The sequence below is a fragment of the Vulpes vulpes genome, chromosome 13, assembly GCF_048418805.1.
Source record: "Vulpes vulpes isolate BD-2025 chromosome 13, VulVul3, whole genome shotgun sequence".
Classification (NCBI taxonomy): domain Eukaryota; kingdom Metazoa; phylum Chordata; class Mammalia; order Carnivora; family Canidae; genus Vulpes; species Vulpes vulpes.
The window spans coordinates 81,820,272-81,845,980 of record NC_132792.1 but is presented as its reverse complement, the minus strand read 5'-3'; the positions used below and the strand labels follow the sequence as shown (position 1 = coordinate 81,845,980).

Genomic DNA, 25,709 nt, shown 5'->3' with positions numbered 1-25,709 from the left:
ATTTCTGTTCCTCTCTTTTGCCCATTTCATGATTGGATTTTTTGTTTCTTGGGTGTTGAGTTTAATAAGTTCTTTATAGATGTTGGATACCAGCCCTTTATCTGATCTGTCATTTGCAAATATCTACTCCCAATCTGTAGGCTTTTAGTTTTGTTGACTGTTTCTTTTGCTGTGCAGAAGCTTTTTATCTTAAGTCCCAATAGTTCATTTTTGCTTTAGTTTCCCTTGCCTTCATAGATGTATCCTGCAAGAAGTTGCTGTGACCAAGTTCAAAAAGGGTGCTGCCTGTGTTCTCTAGGATTTTGATGGAATCTTGTCTCAAGTTTAGATCTTGCATCCATTTTGAGTTTCTCTTTGTGTCTGGTGTAAGAGAATGGTCTAGTTTCATTTTTCCACATGTGGCTGTCCATTTTTCCCAGCACCATTTATTGAAGAGACTGTCCTTTTTCCAGTGGATAGTCTTTCCTGCTTTGTCGAATATTAGTTGACCATAGAGTTGAGGTCCCATTTCTGGGTTCTCTGTTCTGTTCCAATGATCTGTGTGTCTGTTTTTGTGCCAGTACACACAGTCTTGATGATCACAGCTTTGTAGTACAACTTGATATCCAGCATTGTGATGGCCCCAGCTCTGGTTTTCTTTTTCAATATCCCCTGACTCTTCAGGGTCTTTTCTGATTCCACACAAATCTTAAGATAATTTGTTCCAACTCTGTGAAGAAAGTCCATGGTATTTTGATAGGGATTGCATTGAATGTGTAAGTTGCCCTGGGTAGCAGTGACACTATCACAATATTCTTCTAATCCGTGAGCATGGTATATTTTTCCATCTCTTTGTGTCTTCCTCAATCTCTTTCAGAAGTGTTCTGTAGTTTTTAGGGTATAGATCCTTTACCTCTTTGGTTAGGTTTATTCCTAGGTATCGTCTACTTTTGGGTGTAATTAGAAATGTAATTGACTCCTTAATTTCTTTCTTTAGTCTCATTGTTAGTGTATAGATATGCCACTGATTTCTGGGCACTGATTTTGTAACCTGCCACACTGCTGACTTACTATATGAGTTCTAGCAATCTTGGGGTGGAGTCTTTTGGGTTTTCTATGTACAGTATCACGTCACCTGTGAAGAGGAAGAATTTGACTTTTTCTTGGCCAATTTAAATGCCTTTTATTTCTTTTTGTTGTCTGATTGCTGAGGCTAGGACTTCTAGTACTGCTGAATAAGTGAGAGTGGACATCCCTGTTGTGTTCCTGATCTTAGGGGAAAAGGCTCTCAGTGTTTCACCCTTGAGAATGATACTCAGTTTGGACTTTTCATAGATGGCTTTTAAGATACTGAGGAAAGTCCCTGTATCCCTACACTCTGAAGAGTTTTGATCAGGAATGGAGGCTGTATTTTGTCAAATGCTTTTTCTGCATCTATTGTCTTTTCTCTTGTTGATTTGATCTATCACATCAATTGTTTTTATGAGTGTTGAACCACCCTTGCATTCTGGGGATAAATCCCACTTGGTCATGGTGAATAATCTTCTTAATGTACTGTTGGATCCTATTGGCTAGTCTCTTGTGAGAATTTTTGCATTTGTGTTCATCAGGGTATTGGTCTATAATTCTCCTTTTTGGTGGGGTCTTTGGTTTGGGGATCAAAGTGATGCTGGCTCATAAAACGAGTTTGGAAGTGTGTCCTTTTCTACTCTGTGGAACATCTTTAGTAGAATAGGTATTATTTCTTCTTGAAACATTTGATAGAATTCCCCTGGGAAGCCATCTGGCTCTGGACTTTTATGTCTTGGGAGGTTTTTGATGACTGCTTCAATTTCCTCCTTGGTTATTGGCCTGTTCAAGTTTTCTACTTCTTCCTGTTCCAGTTTTGGTAACTTGTGGTTTTCCAGAAATGAGTCCATTTTTTCTGAATTGCCTAATTTATTGGTGTTTAGCTGCTCATAATACTTTTTTCTTTTTTTAAAGATTTTATTTATTTATTCATGAGAGGGAGAGAGAGAGGCAGAGACACAGACAGAGGGAGCAGGCTCTACGTAGGGAGCCCCATGTGGGACTCAATCCCAGGTCCCCAGGATCAGGCCCTGGACTGAAGGTGGCACTAAACTGCTGGACCACCCGGGCTGCCCTCATAATACTTCTTAAAAATCTTTTGTATTTCCTTGGTATTGGTTGTGATCTCTCTCTTTCATTCATGATTTTATTAATTTGTGTCTTTTTTCTTTTTAATAATGGTGGCTAATGGTTTATCTTATGAATTTTTTCAAAGAACTAACTCCTGGCTTTGTTGATCTGTTCTACAGTTCTTCTGGTCTCTATTTCATTGAGTTCTGCTCAAATCATTATTATCTCCCTTCTTCTGCTTGGTGTAGGTTTTATTTCCTCTTCTTTCTCCAGTTCCTATAGGTGTGAGGTTAGCTTGTGTATTTGAGTCTTTTCCAATTTTTTGAGGGATGCTTGTATTGTGATGTATTTCCCTCTTAGGACTGCTTTTGCTGTATCCCAAAGATTTTGAACAGCTGTATCTTCATTTTCATTAGTTTCCATGAATCTTTTTAATTCCTCTCTAATTTCCTGGTTGACCCGTTCATCTTTTTAGTAGGATGCTCTTTAGCCTCCACATGTTTGAGTTTCTTCCAAATTTCTTCTTGTGATTGAGTTCAAGTTTCAAAGCACTGTGGTCTGAAAATCTGCAGAGGACAATCCCAATCTTTTGGTATCGGTTGAGACCTGATTTGTGACCCAGTATGTGTTCTATCCTAGGGAAAGTTCCATGTGCACTTGAGAAGAATGTGTATTCAGTTGCATTTGGATGGAAAGTTCTGTATATATCTATGAAATCCATCTGGTCCAGTGTATCATTTAAGCCCCTTGTTTCTTTGGTGATATTGTGCTTAGAAAATCTGTCAATGGGCAGCCCTGGTGGCGCAGTGGTTTAGCGCCGCCTGCAGCCTAGGGCGTGATCCTGGAGACCCTGGATCAAGTTCCACGTCAGGCTCCTGCATGGAGCCTGCTTCTCCCTCTGCCTGTGTCTCTGCCCCTCTCTCTCTCTCTCTTTCTCTCTCTCTCTCTCTCTCTCTCTCTCTCTGTGTGTGTGTGTGTGTGTGTGTGTGTGTGTATGAATAAATAAATAAATAATCTTTTAAAAAATAAAAAAAAATCTGTCACTTGGAGAAAGCGCCATGTTGAAGTCTCCTACTCCAGTGTATTATTATCTGAGTATGTCTTTACTTTGGTTATTAATTGATATACTGGGCAGCTCCCACACTAGTGGCATAAATATTCATGATTGTTAGGTCTTCTTGTTTGGTAGGCCCTTTAAATATGATATAGTGTCCCTCTTCATCTCTTACTACAGTCTTTGGGATAAAATTTAATTTATCTGATATGAGGACTGCTACCCCAGCTTTCTTTTGAGGACCATTTGAATGGTAAATGGTTCTCCAACTTTTCAATTTCTGGCTGGAGGTGTCCTTAGGTCTCAAATGAGTCTCTTGTAGACAGCAAACAGATGGGTCTTGCTTTTTTATCCAGTTTGAAACCCTGCATCTTTTGATGGGATCATTTAGCCCATTCACGTTCAGAGCAACTATTGAAAGATATGAATTTAGTGTCTTTGTAATACTTATTCAGTCCCTGTTTTTGTGGATTGTTTCTTTGGGCTCCCTCCTTTTTTTACAGGGTTCCCCTTAATATTTCTTGTAGAACCAGTTCGTGGTCACATATTCTTTCAGTTTCTGCCTATCCTGGAAACTCTTTATCTCTTGTTCTATTCCAAATGACAGCTGGATAAAGTATCCTTGGTGGCATGTTCTTCTCATTTAGTATCCTGAATATATCATGCCACCACTTCTGGCCTGCCAGGCCTCTGTGGAGAGGTCTGCTATAATTTGATACTTCTCCCCATATTAGTTAAGCATCTCTTGTCTATCACTTCTTTAAGGATTTTCTCTTTATCTTTGGAATTTCTAAGTTTCACTATTAAATGTTGAGGTGTTCAATGGTTTTTATTGATTTTGGGGGATGGGGGGCCCTCTGTCTCCTGGATCTGAGTGCCTGTTTCCTTCCCCAGATTTGGGAAGTTCTCAGCTATGATTTGTTCAAATATGCTTTCGACCCTCTGTCCCTCTCGGCCTCTTTTGTATCCCCAGTTATATGTAAATTCTTCCTCTTTAAGCCATCATTTATTTCCCTTAACCTTTCTTCATGGGCTCTTGTTTTTCTCTTTTTCCTCAGTTTCCTTCCTTGCCATCAACTTGTCTTCTGTGTTGCTCACTCTGTCTTCCACCTCATTAACCCTAGTAGTTAGGACATCCAGTGTGGATTGCAAATCATTTAATTTTTAATTTCAGCATGATTAGATCTAAATTCTGCAATCCTGAAGTCTCTAGAATCCTTTATTATTTTTTCCAGAGCCATCAGTAGCTTTATAATTGTGCTTCTAAATTGGCTTTCTGACATCGAATTGTAATCCATATGCTGTAGCTCTGTGGCAGAGATTACTGTTTCTGATTCTTACTTTTGTGGGAAGTTCTTCCTTCTAGTCATTTTGCTCCGTGCAAAGTGGCTGTATGAGCAGGCTGAGTCAAGAATATCAACGATGACCTAAGTAAATTTCATCCTAGATGATTCTGACAAGATCAAAGACTAGAAAATGATTAAGATCAGAACAAAATAAAAAGGACTACTAAAGTGATAAATTTTAAAACAAGTAGTGAAAAATAAAAGGCCAAGAATCCCCAAAAAAAGAAAAAAAGAAGAACAGAAAGCAAAAGTAAAGAGGAAAAAAAGGAAAAAGGGTACGGGAAAATAAATAAATAAATGAGTGAATGAATGAATGAATGAATGAGGGGGGTCTGGGAGATGGTGGTGGTGAAGAAGTGGTAGTGGAGGGAGAATGTAGTCTACCTGAGGGGTCCTAGAGGGTGATCCTCTTGGTTCTGAGTATATTTTGTTCTCTGTGGTAAAGGATGCTCAGTCCCAAATTTATATAAACCAATACTTGTAGAAGGCCCCAACATTGACCACCAAAACATAAACAAGATAAAAGAGGGGGGCAGAATGGGAATGAAGAGAGAATATAATCTCACCAAATGAACCAGCCCAGTATACCATTTGGTTCTGGGTGCATGTTGGTCATGTTTTAGAAGGTATTAACTTCTACCATTGTAATACAAAATGAGGCAGATAAAAACAAAAAAAAACAGAAAACAAAAACCTGTATCTTGTATATCTCCCAAAATTAAGTTGAGTATGTTGAAGGGAATGTAGAAGTGGAAAATATATCTATGACATATGATTGTGTAGAAATATGAAAGTCCAAAAGGAAGAAACTTAAAAATGAAGAGGTGGTAAAATATTACAGTTAAAGTTGGAAAAGAGAAAAAATACTGGAAATTTTTAGTCTGATATAAAAACGAGTTGTACTGGTAAAAGGGAAAAAAAGGAAGGGTACCCTCTAGTTCTATATACTATAAATCCCTTGACTCTCCCTGGAGCTTTCCAGCGCTGCTCGGTCTAGGACTTGCTCTTCCTCTGTCCTTCCAGCTGGTCTCTGGGGGGAGCGCTTACTGTGCTGATTCTCAGGTGTGTGCACCTGGGGGAGATTCCTGACCCCCCCAGTCGGGTGCCGGCTCAGTGGGAGCTGTTTACCCAGTGAGGCCTCTGTCCCCTGGCAGCCCCGCCCCTCCCAGGCACAGGGTGACACCAGGAGGAACAACCATACTGGCAGCAGCCAGGTCCTGGCCTGGATGCTCCGGTGGTGTGGGTCGCTGACCTGCACAGCTCAGGGGCGCCCAGTGGCAGGAGAGTCCTCCCTGTCCTATGCACTCCCCCTTCTACCTGTCCCAGGGGGAGCACAGGATGGTGGGCTGTGTCCCGGCACCCTGGGATCCAGGGCCTGTGCTGCTGGAATCCTGCTCCCGGGGCATCCAAAGTCAACAGGGTGCCCTTTGATTAGCTGCCCACCTAATCGATTGGCTTCTCCAGATGCACCAAGGGGTTTGGTCCAGTTTATGGTGCATTTCTCCCCCCCACCCCCCTCAGGCACACTTCCTCTGTTAGTGACTCAGGAAACTGGTGGCTTCATTGCCCCTCCTGCGATTCTGCCCAATTTTTCTGATACGTGCTTTTTTGTCTGGGAAGAATCTGGTGTGGATTTTTAAAGTTCCTGCATCTCAGGACTGGGCTTTCCTGTCCTGGAGGCTTTTGCCACCCAGCCCTTAGCCCGGCTCCTCACGGGGCCCCTTCCCGACTTGATTCTTTTTTTATTTTTTCCCTTCCTTCCTACCTTGTTAGAAGCGAAAACCCTTCTCTCTGTAGCGTTCCAGGTGCTCTCTCTTTAAATCTCAGGTCGAATTCATAGGTATTCAGGATGGCTTGAGATTTATCTAGGTAGTTGGTGGGGCCAGGTTAGTTGAGGACCCCTCCTCTTCTGCTATCTTGCCCCCTATTTGACAGCTTCTCTCTTCTCAGTGCCCCTCCCCTACTCCTACTCTCGCTCTTGCGAGCTCTTCAACTCTGCCTCACACATCATTGCAAATATAAAGGCCATTAGGCTAAATCCAAGGCTTCCGCTTCCATCTCTGGCAAACCCTTCTGCTTGGAATCCAGGCCCATCTCTTCATGCCTTCTCGGGCCCTTCCTCCTCGCCTTCTCTCTCCCGTGTCCTCAGTTTCCTCCCTCTGTTGATGCCTTTCCATTGGCACACAATTCCCTCTGCTATCACCTGTTTAAGGAATGCCTTCCTCAACCCCATGACTCCTTGCTGCTCTCCCTGCTTCCTCGACACCCCTCCCTCGTGGAAAGATTGTGCTCCCTGCTTTTATTTCCTAAGGCCGTAACTGAGCTGGTGCTACCACCTCGCCCTTACCTGCTATCGGGGTCACTGAAAAGGGAGTGTCTCTTCTGTGGGCCTTTGTTAATTTGACCTCTCAACACTGGTGGCCGCTCCTTCCTCCTTGGACTGTTTGCTCCTTGCGCCTCTCCTGGTTTTCCCTGCCTCACTTGCTCCTTCTCAGATTTCCTTGATGACTCTTCTTCCTGGGCCTGCCTGTGTTCTCTTCTTTCTCTCTGGTCTCCCTGCACCCTGCCCAGCTTCTGCGTGTTGGCGTCTCACAAAAAGAACTCGTTTTACCCATGAAACCTGCCTCTCCTCCAGCCCACCCTATGTGATCAAGTGGCACCACTGTCTGTCTGTTAAGCTAAATCCCTGGAAGTTATTCACTCTTTCCTCCCCTCCTCTTCCCATATAGTCCACTAGCAAGTCCTTTGCGGTCTGTTTTCTCAATGGATCCCCTGTCTGCCTGCTGTTTTTCCTCCCACTGTAATGATTCAGGCCTGCTGCAGACCACCCCACATGCCCCCTTTCAACCCAACTGCTGCTGTGGCGTCTTACCAGGGCTCCTGATCCATTCCAACCCCCTAGCAGTGTCTCTTCTCCACAGCAGCCAGTAACTCTTTAAACATGTAAATCATCTTATAGCTCCCTTTTCATAAGCCCTTCATTTTTTATTCTGTTAGAAAATATTATAAATTTCCATTGGGCTCCTCTGGGGATCTCATGAGTGTATTTTTCCTCTATGATGAGGTAATTACTCATTGTTACACATTATCACAGTAATCTGCTTGTTTACTTCCCTCTCCAAGAATTGTTTGAATTGTGACATGTATGTTCCTTGTAGAAAATTGTCTGGAACTTGAGAATCATGGTAATGCAGAAGTGAAGTGGCATCTGTCATCTTTAGCTCCACCTTATGTCAAGGTCAGTAATAATTGCCTTAAACATATTCATTTCAATGTTTAAACTTTATTCAGGGTGTTTTTTATACTGAATTACGAACATAGGTTGGGATTATTGGGTTTTTGTCCTACTAATTTACTTCCTTGATTTCCTCTATAGATGGAGCTAATACATGCCCCATCTTTTGCACAAGGTGGTTTTTAGAGTCAAATCAAAGAATGTGTGTGAAAATAGGTGCTAGCTCATTTAACAGTACCTCCTACAGTTTTAATTTTTATCTGAAATAACTTTATTTTGAAAAAATACAAAAATTTTATTATGGAACATTGTGTGTGTGTACACATATGCATTTTTCTTTCCCACATTCTGAATACTGATGTGTGTTTTAAGCCAGGAGGAGTCAGTGTAAGAGACAGTATGGAATGTTCTTTGTCTGTGAGTCCTAGCCTACTCTGTACTGTAAATAGTCTCCACCGTTGGGCTCTACCTAAATAGAGCATGTTGTCATGTATGTGGTTTGGAATACTCTGGCCTTTCTGCCCTGTATTTCATATGAGACTAGAAGCTTTGAGCCCTAATACTATCAAATGTGTGCAAAAGATAGTGCTGTACCCACTGACAAAAAATAACTCATATTGCATGTGATGTTAAAATGCACATTCAGCAGGGTCTTTGAGGAGAAGGCAGTCCTTCCACATCATGAGCACCATTCTGAAGATAACTGTAACCAAAGAGGAGTGGCTGGTGATGGAGAGGAGAGTAGTGGGAGGTCTTGTATGAGCAGAGTTAAGTAGCGCTCCCACTCTTAGGCAAGCATTGAGCTCACCTATCCCCTGCAAAAAAAAAGGGGGGGGGGGGAGTTTGTGTGTCCTTGGTAACCATAAAGGTAATGGTCTCGCTTAGAATTGATCTACTGACTTTGTTGTTTGTTTGTTTGCTTGTTTAAATGACTATAGGGAGTTGATGACAGTGGAGATGTTTTTAGAGCTACCTATGCAGCATTCAGATGTTCTCCTATTTCTGGTATCCTGGAAAGCCGAGGAATTCAGAAGGTGAGTCTTGACATTTTTTTCATAGCCATTGGCAAGAACATGGTGTTGATTGACCAGGAGTGCCTCATTTGTTGCCACCCAGAGCAATTGCTTCCCCTAGACCAGTACTGCTAACAACCAGCTTGCCACAGGAAAGGAGGCCTGCCTCAGTGCACATCAGTGGACTGCTTCCTACAGCAGAGGTCTTGCTTTCTAAACAACTAAACAAAATGCCATGCTTAGTGGTAGGATTGATTTACATTCTGATATAAGGATTTCATGTGGCCACAGACTACCAGTACTTAGAACACACTCTGAGTAGCTCTGATCTAGGCAATAGTTTTGTCCACCAGCCATAATAGAAAAATCTGCCACTACTCAAAAACAACTCTGTGTTCATGTCATAATAAACAATATATTTTCATGGGCCAATGGTGATGAATCTTTTTAGCACCATGATCCTCTTAAGTTCTAATTCACTTGTGGACCTGATACAGCTTTTTCAAATATCTCTTAGGGGCAGTCATCATTCACTTGGCCTCAATATTCTTTTTTCACGCTAACAGCTGAAAGTCATTTAAACTATAGCATTTATAGGATATTGGTCTATTTATTCAGAGATTCAGACTTTTTTTTCTTTTTGAGATTCAGACTTATAATCAGTTCTAGATTATAGTTGTGAACTCATTACTGACTGTACAAGAATCTTTGAGCATTGATAGTCACAAACCCTGTGTACTTTACTAGGTCTGTATAACAGGCTTCCAGAGGGTTTCTGACCTTTTTGGAAAGACATGCTGTACTGCAGCATAGTTGATTTCATTTCCCAGCCCACAGTAGGGGCAAAACAGCATAATAGGGAACAGACACATTACTTAACAAAAGTTCAACATTGGGATCCCTGGGTGGCGCAGCGGTTTGGCGCCTGCCTTTGGCCCAGGGCGCCATCCTGGAGACTCGGGATCGAATCCCACGTCAGGCTCCCGGTGCATGGAGCCTGCTTCTCCCTCTGCCTATGTCTGCCTCTCTCTCTCTCTCTCACTGTGTGCCTATCATAAATAAATAAAATTAAATTTAAAAAAAAAAAAAGTTCAACATTTAGGGCAAAGGCAGTGAGGAAAGGGTTGCCAAAAAAAAGAAAAAGCCAGCAGGAAAGACATCCCATGGTCATCGATCAGAAGATCTAATATTACTAAAATAGCAGTACTCCCTAAATTGATGTACAGATTCAATATAATCTCAATCAAAAATCTCAGCTGTTGTTTAGGTTTATTGTTTGTTTTTCTTAAAGAAATTGACATGCTGATCCTAAAATTCATGTAGACCTGCACAAGAACCAGAATAACCAAAGCAATCTTGAAAAAGATCAAAGTTGTAGGATTCACTTTCCATTTTCAAAACTTACAGTAATCAAAACTATAGTATTGACATAAGAATAGACGTGTAGAATATGTGGACTTGAGAGTCCCCAGATAAACCTCCCTATTTATGATCAGTTTATTTATTTTATTTATTTATTTTAATAAGGGTACTGAGACCATTCAATAAAGAAAGAATATTTTCAGCAAATGGTGCCAGGACAACTGATACCCACATGCAAAAGAATTAGTTGGATCCTTACTTCATACTGTATCCAAAAAGAAACTTGAAGAAGACCATAGACCTAAATGTTAAGAGCTAAAACTATAGAATTTTTGGAAGATAACATAGTAAACATTCATGGCCTTGGGTGAAGCCTTGATTTCTTAGATATGACACCTGTAAAACACAAGTGACAAAAGAAAAAACTAGCTGAATTATCAAAATATAAAATTCGAGTGCATCAGAGGATACCATTAAGAAATGAGAAGTCTGGGATGCCTGGGTGGCTTAGCAGTTGGGCGTCTGCCTTTGGCTCAAGGGTGTGATCCCAGAGTCCCAGGATCGAGTCTCACATTGGGCTCTCTGCAAGGAGCCTGCTTTTCCCTCTGCCTCTCTCTGTCTCTTATGAATAAAATCTTAAAAAAAAAAAAAAGAAGTAAGAAAGTGAAAAGTCTGGGGCACCTAGGTAGCTCAGCTGGTTAAGCATCTGCCTTCGGCTCAGATCATGATCCCAGGATCCTAGGATCAAGCCTAGTATGGGGCTCCCTGCTCAGTGGGGATTCTGTTTCTCCCTCTGCTCCAACCCCCACCCTGGCTCATATTCTTTCTCTCAAATAAATAAATAAAAATCTTAAAAAAAAAAAAAACGTTGGGATCCCTGGGTGGCGCAGCGGTTTGGCGCCTGCCTTTGGCCCAGGGCGCGATTCTGGAGATCCGGGATCGAATCCCACGTCGGGCTTCCGGTGCATGGAGCCTGCTTCTCCCTCTGCCTGTGTCTCTGCCTCTCTCTCTCTCTCTCTCTGTGACTATCATAAATAATAAATAAAAATTTTAAAAAAAAAAAAAAAATTTAAAAAAAAAAAAAAAAAGAAACGTGAAAAGGCATCCCAGATTATGGGAGAAAATGTTTAGAAATCATATATTTAATGAAGGATTTGTATCCAGAATGTATAACAAACTCTTACAACTAGACAATACAGAGACAAATAACCAGTTTAAAAAATGGGTCAAAGATCTGAATAGACATTTCTCTAACAAAAAAAATACACAGTGGACAATAAATACATGACAGCATATTTAGAATCACTATTCATTAGGGAAATGCAAAACAAAATCACAGTGATTTATCACTTTACACTCTTAGGATGACTGAGTTTTTGAAAATCAGACCGTAACAAGTTTTGGTGAGTATATAGAGAAATTAAGCCTTCCTACACTGCTGGTGGGAATAGTAAATGGTATCACTGCTGTTGGAAAACAGTTTGACAGTTCTTCAAGTTAGATGTAGAATTACTGTATGACCCAGGAACTCCACTTCTGGATATATACCCCAAGGCGTTGAAAATCAGTATTCAAACAAAAACTTCTATACAGATGTTTGTAGCAGCCTTATTCAAGATAGCCAGAAAGGATAGAAAGAACCCAAATGTCCATCAGCTGATAGAGTGATAAAGCGTATATCCATACAATGAAAGATTACTTGGCAATAAAAAGGAATGAAGTACTAATAACATGCTACCACATGAACCTTGACAACATGCTAAGTGAAGCAATCCAGACACATAGTTATATGACTCAATTTGTGTGACGTGTGAAATAGGTCAATCTGTAGAGTCAGAAAGTAGATACATGGTTGTTCGGGCTGGGAGTGAAGGTGGAGAGTGGGAAATGGCTGCTAATAATATAGGGTGTTTGGGTTTTTTTGGATTGCTGAAAATACTTTAAAATCAGATTACACTGGTGGTTACACAGTTCTGGAAATATACTAAAAACCCTGACTATGCTTGAAGTGGGTGAATTGTATGGTATATGAATTCTATCTCAGTGAGGCTTTGAAAATAGAAAAACAAGAATGCAGGACTAGATTGTCTCCTGGGAATTTCTCCTTTTACACAATACCTAACATAAAAAGGAAACCTCAATGAGATCTTTGATTTGTGTCCATCACTGCATATCTTGGACTGAACTATTTGCTTAGCACACTGTCAGGTCACATTGTCAACTGAACTCCAGGTCTGGGTACTTAATTTATATTAAGGGAAAAGAAAGCAAGGTAATATCATACTGGAACCGTTTAGGTAAGTACTCCCCAAAACCACAACTATTGACATAGTGATCCAGAAGGAAGAAAAAATTAGTTACCTATTTGAATGGGATTAAAGTTCCTATTATGTGTCTTAATGTGTGTCACATAGAATAATACTAGGTTTTCTCCTCCTCTTTATTTTTGGTGTTGGAAGGCAATGTTAGGTGAGATTTGTAGAGTCCGTGGTACTCTAGTGCCCAGTGATTCCAGATAATTTGTACATATTCACCATTTAGGACATGGTTGTTTTCATTCTTCTTTGATCTTCTCAGCGTCCACATCTTCTTTAATGGTGTAATTCCCTGATACTGATAATCGCCTCTCCTCCATCAGTATCTTGCCTTTGCCTCCACACTCTAAGACTTGCTGGCTGCGTTGTTTCTTATGTTTTGTATTAACAAATTGGGTCACTTAACAGTTTTAATGTTAAGTCCAGACTCAAATACACTGATTAGTGGTTAACCTAACCAATAGTAGTACTTTTAACGCTAATTTTTTTTTTTTAAGATTTTATTTATTAACTCATGAGAGACACAGAGAGAGAGAGAGGCAGAGACACAGGCAGAAGGAGAAGCAGGCCCTATGCAGGGAGCCTGATGTGGGACTCGATCCCTAGTCTCCAGGATCACGCCCTGGGCCAAAGGCGACACTAAACTGCTGAGCTACCCAGGCTGCCCAACACTAAATTTTTTGATAAAGGAAGCACTTAACACTGGTAAACTTTATAAAAGTCTATTTTTAAATCTTACAACTTTCTCATTACTGAGCTTTTACAGGTTGTATGCATATAGATCGTATGTATAACTTTGAGGTGTATAGTTGAAGTAACTGTTTCTAGGCCTTAGGCCTTTACTGTGTGGCCAGCAAGAGGGTTCCATAAGCATTTCAGTGAAAGACTGGATTGTGTTACTGGGGTTAACTATCTTGATTTAGGTCTTGTACTTGACAGCTCTAAAAATTTTTGATAATGTAAATAACATTTACATTTTGAGGAATATATTACATAGAACCTGAAAGAAAAGTGTATTTTGGATATGGTGTAATTTTCTACCAAAAGTAGAATCGTTCAATTTCATTTCCAATTAGTGGCAAAACCATATAGCAACTACATGCATATGAGGCTCAGGATCTAAATTTCTCCCCTGGATGTGTTATTTTGTAGGTCTCCATCACGTTTTTGCCCCGAGATAGAGGGGATTATGCTCAGTTTTGGGATGTTGAGTGTAACCCCCTTAAGGAGCCTCATAGGAAACATACCTTGAGATTTCAACTCTCTGGGCAAGTGAGTATTACACTGAATTTAGGTAAATTATTGTGTGTGTATATTAAAAACATTAAGTGAAACTGACATGGAAAAGTGTCCTGAAAATGCAAACTGTATTCCTGGTGGTATTCTAATTTCATTAATCCTGTTGTCTGGCTCTGTAATCTTAATTTTCTCATTTGCCTTTATTGATGGGTATGTTTGAGGTCTGGGTTTGGCTCTATGAAATTTGTTTGACTTGATTAGGTAAGATTGTGTGTGTGTGTGTGTGTGTGTGTGTGTGTGTGTGTGTGTGTGTATATATATATATATGTGTGTGTGTGTATATATATATATATATATATATATATATATATATATATATATATATAAAAGAGGCTGAACAGTAAAAAATACAGGAATTACAATTCAGGGCATTTACAAATCTTAAATTTTCTTTTAAAAGTTATGAGGGAAATAGGGATCCCTGGGTGGCGCAGCAGTTTGGCGCCTGCCTTTGGCCCAGGGCGCGATCCTGGAGACCCGGGATCGAGTCCCACGTCAGGCTCCCGGTGCATGGAGCCTGCTTCTCCCTCTGCCTGTGTCTCTGCCTCTCTCTCTCTCTCTCTGTGTGACTATCATAAATAAATAAAAGTTTAAAAAAAATTATTAAAAAAAAATAAAAATAAAAGTTATGAGGGAAATAGTAGAATTCAGATAGGTAAATGTCCATATATTTTTCCAAGAGTATTTATTTCTCCTTTCTCACCCTTCATTTTCTTTTTCATAGAGTGTCAAAGCAGAAAATGAGCCTGAAGGTTCACAAATTTCCACAAACTCCCTCATTAAACTGGATAATTTAGTTAAGCCCCGAAGACAAGGTGTATCAGAGACTGCTCTCATACCCAGGTATGTTGTTTTTGCCATTCTTTTGACATTTTCTCCAGTACTTTGAGATATAATTACATTCAGTAAAGTGTTCAGTGAGCTTACCTATGAGCTTTCATGCATTGCTACAACTCTAATGAAGATCGAGAATATTTCTCTCACCTGAAAACCTCTTACACATCCCTTTGCAGTCAGCCCCACCCTCAACCCAATATCCATTCTGATCTATGGCCATAGGTTGGTTTTGTTGAATTTCATACACATACACAGTCCTTGAGTCTGGCTGCTTTCACCACACATAATGTTTTTGGGATTCATTTGTGTTGTAGAGCATATATGTAGTTTGTCCCTTTTCATTGTCAAGTATTGCTTTATGTGAACATATCACAGTTAATTCATTTTCCTGGTGACATTTGGGTGGCTCCATATTTGGGGCCATTATAAGTGAAGGTGGTATGAGCATTATTGTATATGTATTTTTGTGGATGTACCTTTTAATTTCCTTTGGGTAAAAACACCTGAAGAATAGAACTGCTGGGTCATATTGTACACATGTGCTTAACTTTAAAACAAACTGCCAGGTAGTTTAAACAAAATGACCATACCATTTTATGTTCCCTGGAACACTGTGTAAAAGTTGATTATTTAAAAACTTCTTTTTTTATTTTTATTTAATAGTTTATTTATTATATTTCTTAGTAATCTCTACACCCAACTCATGACACCAAGATCAAGAGTGGTATGTTCCTCTAACTGAGCCAGCCAGACGCTCCTTAAAAACTTTCTAAAAAAAATTTTTTTTCCAGGAGCTTATACAGCTCTAATGATAGTATTTAAGTATTTTACCTAATAAACATGTTTCTTACAATCCTTAATTAACTAATGTTTAGATCTAACTTTGTTCTGGAGGAAGATGCTTGTGAGAAAAATTAAATGTTAAATACCTGCTAAATTTAATATACATGTTGTCATTTATTTTTTAATGGAAGTAAATAATGCAGTTTTTAAGAAATTAGGCTCCTTTGAAGAATATGCATTCTTACCACACTCTTTTGATGCCATTTACTCATTTGTTCATCTCATCTTTACGGAGTGCTGCCATGTAGTGGAAGCAGAACTGCCCTCGTCCTTGCTCCAGGGACTTCATCTCCTGGAGAAGGAGCCCCATCACAAATAATCTCACTTACCATCCATGGAAAGGACTGAAAGGAAATAAATGAGAAACATGACAGAGGAAGCTTGATATGTGATACCTGGGAAGAGCCTCCCTGAAATTGGACCTTTGAGTTGAGGAGGATGAGTAGAAATGATGGAGGTGTAAGGACTGGGTGGTTGTTGTTGGCCCTTGCAGAACCAAAGGCCTAGAACCCAGAGGGAGAGAGAGTATTGTGAACTGAGGCCAGAGGGCTGGTGGGGAGAAGCAGACCACACAGGGCCTCACCTGTCAGATGTTAATTTGGGGTTTATCTCGGAAGCTGTTGGAAGCCATTGAATGACATGATCAGATTCCAGTATTTGTAGAAAAATCCTCTGGCTGAGGTACAGTCTGATTAGAAGGAGGCAAGAGTAGATATGGTAAAATGAGTCAGAAGCTATTTTTAAGTAGTCCAGGACTAAAGTAGTGTCAAGAAAGATGAAGAGAAATGGACAGATAGGAGAAATCTATAGAAGGAAATTCAGAGGACTCAGTAAATGGGTTTGAGTAAGGGGGCTTGAAAGAGAACAATGGTCACAGTTGGCTCCCAAACAGAAATAAACTCGAGGGTCAGGTTTGAGAAGATCCCAGGTTTAATCTGTATTTGTGGAGACAGATCACTGTATGGTGATAGGTGTGTTGCCTAGAGGCTCAGTCTAGGCTGAGTTACAGATCTGGGAGTCAAATGAGGGTGGGGTTGCTGGATCACCGCACCGGAATTGCCTAGGGAAACTGCGCAAGAGCAGTAGGGATGTCCAGGATCCAGCCCCAGAGGACAGTAGCATTGGTGGTGAGGGAGTGGGAATGAGCTTGCACAGATGGCCTGGCATCTAGGTCACTGCATCAAATGCTGCCGAGAGACTAGAGCTTGAGTCCTACCATCAGGGTAGTGTGTCAGGAAAAATGAAGGTCATCCAGTGGACTGCATGGTGAGTGGTATGGGTAACGTGAACTAAGGCAACAGGAGCACCTGCATGCACATGGGGTGTGAGGTGAGCAGAGAGGCTTTCTCCGGGGAGAGAGGAGCTGTCCTGTCCCACATAGCAGCTGACCCTACAGCTTGTCAGACTGCTGTGGTGGTGTTCGATCCTCACACACAGTAATGAAGCTGCCATTACAGAACTAGTTTCCAGCTGAGTTGTGAGAGAAAATACAAATCAAAACACAAAACACTTCCTAACTGCATATAGACAAGTAGTTTAAATTACTTACCTGGATTTTAAATAGTTGATTTTTCAATCTGTTTCCAAAGCAGGCAGCTTGACTTGACTCACCGTGGGGTTTATGCCTCAGAAGATGTGTATCGGTTTCTGCCAACTAGAGTAGGGGAATCCAGGACGTTGAAGGTCAATTTGCGAAATAATTCTTTCATTATGCACTCTGTAAGTTGGGTATTGTGGGTTTTGGGAAAGTGGATGTGTTCAACTATTTGATAAATATTTTCCTAATAGAGGGAGATAGAACATGAGAGACTCCTAACTCTGGGAAACGAACTAGGGGTGGTGGAGGGGGAGGTGGGCGGGGGGTGGGGGTGACTGGGTGACGGGCACTGAGGGGGACAGTTGATGGGATAAGCACTGGGTGTTATTCTGTATGTTGGCAAATTGAACACTGATAAAAAATAAATTTATAAAAGATATACATATAAAATTTCCTGATAATTTAGGAGCTCATTCTGTAGTTTATACTTGAGTTATAATAATGAGTTGATTTTTTTTTTTAATGCCTTATACTGTGTTTGAAAACAGACTCCTGGGAAATTCATGAGTTTTTATCTCAAAATCAGAAATATTTAGCATTTGTTTTCATATTTTCATTTTAAAATATTTCCTTGTTTTCTTTTTCTTCTGTACCATCACACCAACATATTTCTGGATAACATTTACTCTAGTTAGAACTAGAGTAAATTCATATTAAATTATTTTAAGTGCGTTTTCATGAGCATTTATTGTCTTAATTTTGTGACTATACTGAAATTTACTAGACACCTTTAATTAAAGAAATGCGTGGCATGTTTTAAGTATGCTCAAATATCTAACTTGCATAACTTAATAAAGTGTTTCATCTTAAATTCCAGCTGAAATTTTTAAGTCCCAGAGAGCCTTTCTACGTCAAACATTCAAAATACTCTCTGAGGTGAGTTTATCACAAATCAAAATGTTCTCATCCTAGTGCAGGACTTTCTTTTCAGGGCTTTCTCCTGGGGGTTGGGACTTGTGAGCTCTCCGCATTCCACGATAGCTCGTCATCACCATCACCAACCCCACAGAGCATTCCTTGTCATGTTTTTGAAAAAAAAGCTGAGGAACCTGCAGGGAAAGCATTTCATGACTGCCTTTCATGACTGCATATAAGTGTGCTTTACTATCTAGCAACCCAAACTTTGTGAGATGGTTTGGATTTAGCATGTGATTCCTGCTACCTGGTCTTTTGCTCGTCACATAAATATATAAAATATTAATTATCTTATGATTTAGAATAAATCCTGCTTTAAATGTTATTTTTACTATGCTGAGGATCAGGGAGTTAAATTTTCAATAATTGGGACAAAAACCTTCCCAGATTAACTGGGAAAACTTTTACTGTATTTGTCCTTCTTCAAATACCCTATACTTCTTAAACTAGGGCCTCATTTTCTTGTCATCCTTGCTACTCTTTGTTTTCCATATGATCTATATATTTTTTTTAATTTTTTATTTATGATAGTCACAGAGAGTGAGAGAGGCAGAGACACAGGCAGAGGGAGAAGCAGGCTCCATGCACCGGGAGCCCGACGTGGGATTCGATCCCGGGTCTCCCGGATCGCGCCCTGGGCCAAAGGCAGGCGCCAAACCGCTGTGCCACCCAGGGATCCCATATGATCTATATTTAGATTGAAATCTCAAACTGGGTTGTTACTGTTATATAGAATTTTAACAGTAGGGTTCTGTTGGACTTACCACTGAAGAATAATTTTATCTCTATCTTTGAATCTTTAATTAAGCTATTTAATTAATTATAAGATCTTTTATTTTAGTGTTAGATGATTCCAAAAACATGTTATGTTCCATTGAAAACTTGGAGCACCCTGTAAACATTCTAGGACTGCCTCTGAAGCACCAAGACTAGCACCAGGACCAGCCCCATGGATTGTGATAGAACAACACGTTTTCACGTCCCTTCTTTTCTTATAATCCCTTAAAAAGCCACATGGAAGAGAAAGGTCTAAGTTTAAAACACCATGACTACACATTTTCTAGCTTCTGCGCTCTGAGTCCTTGACTTCCAGCAGCCTGCAGGCCTCCAGTTAAGGAGGCTTTCTTTGCCATACTGATCTAGGATGGGTGGTGTTAGATTGTGTTAACAGTGGGTGGGCACTACTGAGTACGTGAGGAAGAAGACAACCAAGTGAAGTCAACCCCAAGTCATTGAAATCATCTCTCATGACCCGGTTCCATAGGCTGAAATTTTACATTTTAAAGTAAGAATGACTTCTTTCATCTTTGGAGAAGAAGCATAACTTTGCTATGGTATCTCACTTGAAAATTTTACCATAGAACTGAAATAATAGTGCCTGTTCTTATTGTAAGTGTTGAGTGCTTTTGTGTTCATGAAATACAAATGCTGGTTGAGAGCAACGTCTAGCTTGCTTTGGCAGGTGGAAGAAACCTATTCTGAGGGTCTGAGAGGCAGTTGCCAGCTTTTCATTAGTGATGTTTTTGTTAATTAGATCTCTCTCTGCTCTATGACACCATTAACTCCAGCCAGAGTAATAACGTGACTCTTTAGTCATCTATAGAGTACATGAGGTAATCCGTGCCTTACTCAAAACAGGCACCTTCCCCATGGCACTCATGAGGCCTGACGGGGCTGTTCTCCTGCTGAAATGTGAAAGCTGCCCAAGGCCTTTGGGACTTAAACTGACTGCAACATAGTCAGGAGAGCTTCCCCCAGAGGCCACAGGACTTTTGCCTAGTTCAGAGGTGGGGAGCATGAATGTATGTGGGGGATGTAGCCCCCTTAAAGTGATACATTGTAAAGAATGTAATAGGGAAAGATAAACCCTGATTATCACTTTTTTGGTAAAGTTTGTTTTGAGGACCTGAGGTGATCATTTCTGTCATAGCTGTGTAAAAAGAATTCATTCATGTTCCACTTAACCCTGAAAAGCATTCATCTGTTAACCTATTGTTTTATTCAAGTCTAATCTGCTTAGACAGTAGAGTAACTCATTTCTCCCCTCCTGTGCCCACGTCTGCCTGCACCCAGCATCCTGGCAGGCTCCGGCTACAGAGCTACCCAACTCTGCTATGTCATTCCAGAGGATAGGACGGTTCTCACACCAAGTCACACTGGGGACAGCACTGTCGTTACTTCTTACCAACACTAGGAACCAAGGAGTTTTACTTCATTTTCTTTGATAATGATAATACCTTGGCTATGCTAAAGGGCTACTTTTTTCCTGCACAGAGTATTCCTTTTCAATTAAAAAGAGAAAGAAAAATTATGGTTTATATAATTTGTAGGTTCTGTAGATGGGGACATGTAGTTAAGGAGGTGGTTTAGAGTGCTTTTCCACAGCTACTGCTTCACTCTCTTATGCCTCTTTGGTCTTTGTGTGCCTTTGCTGTAATGTTGGTCCTCAGCTAGTTAAGGGATTTTGAACTAGACGTCTCCTCTGGGTCTTACCTTTTTCCGTGTGTGTGTGTGTGGTGTGTGTCTGTAGAAGACAGAGGTCAAAGCAGTTTTTAATAATATATCCATCTTGTAGTGTTTTAGAGCTGTGTTCAATTTCACAGTCCTTTCTAAATTACATTCTAGTTTATTCAGAGTATCTATAAATCTAAAGCAAACAATATATGTTAAAACATTCTCAGTTGAATATAGAACATTTCTGTTCCATATTAAAATTTGTTAATGATGGATCTCTCAGATTTATTTCAGGATATTTTATTACTTTCAGTAACTTATAAGGTATAAAGCCTCTTAAGTTAGCAAACTGTACTACATTATTTTGGGTGCTGAAATGCTAACGTGAGGGACGCCCGGGTGGCTCAGAGGTTGAGCGCCTGCCTTCAGCCCAGGGCGTGATCCTGGAATCCCAGGATCGAGTCCCACATCGGGCTCCCTGCGTGGAGCCTACTTCTCCCTCTGCCTGTGTCTCTGCCTCCCTCCCTCTCTCTCTCTCTGCCTCATGAATAAATAAATAAAATCTTTAAAAAAAAAGAAGAAGAAATGCTAATGTGAAAGATAAAATGATAGTTTGTCAGTGCCAAGGACTAGGTACCATTTTTCTTAAAGTCACATTGCTTTGATACAGGAAATTAGAGTACAATGCATTTGGGGAAAATAACCCAGATGTGTGTGTGGTGTGTGTGTGTGTGTGTGTGTGTGTGTGTGTGTACACATACATATACATATATTTTTTAAATTCTGCCCTGCCAGTTATATGCAGGAAAGGGGCTCTGAAATACTAAAACTGTTCTCCAAAATACTAAAATACCCAAAAGCCAACACTCTACTGAGTTTTATCAGGAAACATAATTCCAACATATATTGGAAACAAAAGCATATAACCGTTCTGATTGCTGAACTTTAAAACATGTAGTTCAGAGATGAGACTCAAGGATGAAGTACCTTCCCTCTGAGGAAAGTCTAAAAGCTATAAATTTTCACTTAAAACAATTAAGACTAGGGATCCCTGGGTGGCGCAGCAGTTTAGCGCCTGCCTTTGGCCCAGGGCGCAATCCTGGAGACCCGGGATCGAATCCCGTGTCGGGCTCCCGGTGCATGGAGCCTGCTTCTCCCTCTGCCTCTCTCTCTCTCTGTGTCATAAATTTAAAAAAAAAAAAAAAAAAAAAAAAAAAAAAACAATTAAGACTAAACGTCAGTGACATCACATAGGTTGTGATAAAGTATATGTGGTTTCAGTCACCATAGGAATAAAGGGGTTTTGTTGTTGTTGTTGTTTTTGAAGCTCTTGGGATCGAGTTTTATGAACAGAAACCTCCTAACATGATACTTTTTAAAAATGATTTTTTAGAGAAAGAGAATGAACACATGCAAGCAGGGGGAGGGACACAGAGAGAGGGAGAGAATCTCAAGCAGTATCCGTGCTGAGTGTAGGGCCTGACAGGGGCTTGATCTCATGACCCTAAGATCACGACCAGAGCTGAAACCAAGGGGTAGATGCTCAGCCCAACTGAGCCACCCAGGCACCCCCAACATAATAGTTTTAGAGACAGGGCACTCATTTCCTGCCTCTCTATACAGTTGACCCTTGAACAATGCAACGGTTAGGGCTGCCAACCTCCATGCAGTAGAAAATCTGTGTATAACTTTTGACTCCCCCCAAATTTAACTTTTTATGGTCTGTGGACCAGAAGCCTAACCAATAATAGCATTTTTGTATATGTCTTATATACTATATTCTTACAATAAAGTAAGTTAGAGAAAAGAAAATGTGATCAAGAAAATCATGAGAAAATACATTTTATTTTAAAGATTTTATTCATGAGACACGCAGAGACACAGGCAGAGGGAGAAGCAGACTCCCTGTGGGGAGCCCGATGGTGGGACTTGATCCCAGGATCCTGGGATCTCAACCTAGCCAAAGGCAGATGCTCAACCACTGAGCCACCCAGGTGCTCCAAGAAAATACATTTATAGTACTGTACTTTTCCGGGGGGGTGGGGGGGAAATCAACACATAAATGGACCTACTTATTTGAAACCTGTATTGTTTGAGGGTCAAATGTAATCTGAAAATAAATTTTCAAGAAAGTTTTTTATAACAGTTGATAAGAATACTGGAGCAAACTCTGCACAGACCTGTTGATGATGAGCATGGGGCAGGTTGGTTAAATATCCTTCCCAGGGGCTCCTGGGTGGCTCAGTTGGTTAGGTGTCTGCCTTTGGCTCAGGTCGTGGTCCTGGAGTCCCAGGATCAAGTCCCACATCGGGCTCCCTGCTCTGCAGGAAGTCTGCTTCTCCCTCTACCTCTGCCTGCTGCTCCCCCCACTTGTGCTCTCTCTGTCAAATAAAAATCTAAAATCTACATATTATATTTATTTCTGCTGGAGGTTGAGTATGCTGCTGGAGGAGGATGGTCAGGATATGTCAGGTGTTCTCTCACTCTTAGGCAGGCCATTCTCTGCCTCTGCAAACAGAACACAAAGTTCCATACACAATAGCACAGACCTCTCGTTTCCCTTTTCCTATTTTTGTTGAATAGCCAGGAATATATATGCAATACTGTTTGAATCAGATTTTACATGGCCCTCTCCTCCATGCCAGTTTCTTATTAAATAGCATCAAAGAAATGAGAACTAAACTTAAACTGAATGTAACTCTACTAAATTCTTTCATGAAAATCCGATTGTGCTCTCAGTGATACATTTCCGTGATGCACTTGCTGCTGTAGCATCAGGCTGATGACCTTTCCTTTCTCTTCACAGAGCCCAGCATTACATCAACATGCCTGTGCAGTTCAGACCCAAGTCAGTGGGCAAATTTGAAGCTTTGCTTGTTGTTCAAACAGATGAAGGCAAGAGTGTTGCTATTCGACTAATGGGTGAAGCTCTTGAAAAAATCAACTAGATACATTTTGTGTAAAGTAAATTACAAAAGTTATGTTTTGGTAACTTTTTCTTACACTACAATATTCTTTTGTATATATTTTGTAAGATTTTTGTTTTCTTGAGAAGCTTATACTGAAGACCTAAGATATCATGTATGTAGCCTATATTATTATACTTAACATTTTTAAGGGGAGAAGAGAATTCTATTTTTGCATTGATTATGATACTCTGAATAAATATGGCATATATTTTACTGTGGTGTATCCAGAAATAAACTTAATTTCCAATGAACCTTTTTTATATGGTGTCTTACAGAAATCAGAATATTGCTTTTTTTCGGCTATTTTTTTCAAGCTGCTGTGATTTTTTTTTCCCCCTCCATTACACAGTTTGTTTTTCTAAGAAATTCCTTCTCTGGTCCTTCTGTCTCTTAGCTAATTGCCCAGACTAGAAAGGAAGTGTACTTTTAAAGAAATTGTTTTTCTCTAGAGTAGGGGAATTCATATTCTGTGCAAATACATTGGAGAGGTTGATGTATTTTAAAATAGATTTATTGTGATGAAAGCTAAATGGGACAGCTGCTCCAGAACGCTGCATAGAAGGAATGCTCCTCAAGCAGGTGCGGGGGGGGGGGGGGGGGGGGGGGTGAGTCCCTGTGGGAGGATAAATGCCCAATGCAGCATCTTGAGCTGTGAGGTAGAAAAGGTGTGACACAGTTACCTGGTTTTACCCAGGAAGAATATGATTATTAATTGCTTCTCTACCAATACTATTAAGTCCCCTGATAAAGTTTTCTCAGCCCCAGCTAACAGCCTTGTTTGGAGCAGATTGTGAGCAGTTGTGTAGTGGCTTGGGATGATCACAATTGGATATTATTGATGGAGCAGAAAGACCACAGAACATGCAAAAAGCTTCCTGGATGGCTTAAATCTGCAACAGTTTGGAACCAGTGATGGTGAGCTGGAGCTAGAAAAACAAATTTCTTCTCTCTTTAAAGTAAAGAAATCTTTAGAAAAGGGAGGGGGCACCTGGCCGGCTCACTTGGTTAGGTGTTCAACTCTTTGTTTCAGCTCAGGTCATGATGTCAGGGTCGTGAGATCAAACACCACATCAGGTATGCTCAGCAGGAAGTCTGCTTAAGATTCTCTGTCCCTCTGCCCCTCCCCCCACTCATACACTCTTTCTTTCTCTAAAAAATAAATCTTTAAAAAAAGAAAACCATGGAATTTTTTCTTTTCTCTTCTACCTTATTTTCTCTTGCTTAGAAATTCTTTCTTAGAAATCAAATTTATAAACACATTTTTCACAAGTTAAACAGTTGTTTCTGTTACTGATAGTGCCCTACTCCAATCCAGATTTCGTATATCAAATATGGATCACTTCATGCTTGAATGTGTATTTATTTGATAACATTCAGCCTCAAAAATTTTGAAATAGTGGTATTGCTTTTTAAAAATGCTCCTCAGGGATCCCTGGGTGGCGCAGCGGTTTGGCGCCTGCCTTTGGCCCAGGGCGCAATCCTGGAGGCCCGGGATCGAATCCCACGTCGGGCTCCCGGTGCATGGAGCCTGCTTCTCCCTCTGCCTGTGTCTCTGCCTCTCTCTGTCTCATTCTGTGTCTCTCATAAATAAATAAAATCTTTATTTAAAAAAAAAAAAAAAAACGTTCCTCAGTGTTAGTACATTTCTGTTTAAACCATCACTTTGCCTTGTAGGTTTTACTTAGGAGTTCAAAAAAGGGTGGGGGACCGGGGATTAAGCAAACAAAAAGCTTTAAGAGTGACTTTTCTTCCATAGACTGCTTTTATGGATATGCATTTCTTCTGCCTCTGTGTTTTGGAAACCTGGTGCTTGGACTTTCCAGAGGAGTTGGATGTGAACCAGTGAATGCAGCCAGTCGTCACTGTAAAGTGGCTATGACCACTAGCTCTCTTCACTGTAATCTGCAGCGTGGAGGAACATCTAATAGGCAGAGTTACCATATATGTTTTCCATCTAGAAGCTGGTTCTCCTCTCCCATCCCTTCCCAGATTGATATCTTAACCTCTCCTCTGAGCTTCAAACTCAGCCAGCCATTTCCACTTGGTTATCTGAATAGGCAGGCGTCTCAAACTTTGGATTCCCTCCCTACTTCAAACATGTTTCTCTCTAGCTTTCCTCATCTGCGTAGATGTCCCCACTGTCCATCCAATTTGTTAGCTAAAACCCTGGGTTTGGGTGTTTTACCCTCATGCCCAGTGTCTCACAGAAGTCCTTGTCTGTGTCCAGGGGTGGCCACCATCCTCACTGGCAGATGGTGGTGGTAGTCTCCTTGCCATACCGCTGCTGGTGCTCCTTTCTCCACCAGCAGGCAGAGTTGCATTTATAAAAATGTAGGCCAGAGCCGAGGCTCC

The 25,709-nt window shown here is 40.6% G+C and overlaps 1 protein-coding gene across 15 annotated transcripts in view; it reads left to right on the top strand.

Annotated features, from left to right (window-relative positions):
* CEP192 (centrosomal protein 192) overlaps window positions 1-23,608 on the top strand; it is a 156,119-nt gene extending 132,511 nt beyond the window's left edge. For 9 of the 15 annotated variants that reach the window (XR_011996701.1, XR_011996699.1, XM_072734846.1 and 6 more), the window contains 7 exons: window positions 7,677-7,756; window positions 8,692-8,787; window positions 13,596-13,715; window positions 14,467-14,585; window positions 17,012-17,141; window positions 17,837-17,895; window positions 23,195-23,608. Coding sequence is in view for 12 of the 15 variants with exons in the window: in XM_072734846.1 (XP_072590947.1) it covers window positions 7,677-7,756; window positions 8,692-8,787; window positions 13,596-13,715; window positions 14,467-14,585; window positions 17,012-17,141; window positions 17,837-17,895; window positions 23,195-23,336 (746 nt within the window). In the remaining 3 variants the exon portion in view is untranslated. The remainder of the gene's footprint in view (window positions 1-7,676; window positions 7,757-8,691; window positions 8,788-13,595; window positions 13,716-14,466; window positions 14,586-17,011; window positions 17,142-17,836; window positions 17,896-23,194) is intronic. The other 6 variants (XR_011996700.1, XM_072734844.1, XM_072734843.1 and 3 more) reach the window with 1 other exon arrangement.
* Window positions 23,609-25,709: the final 2,101 nt, after the last annotated feature.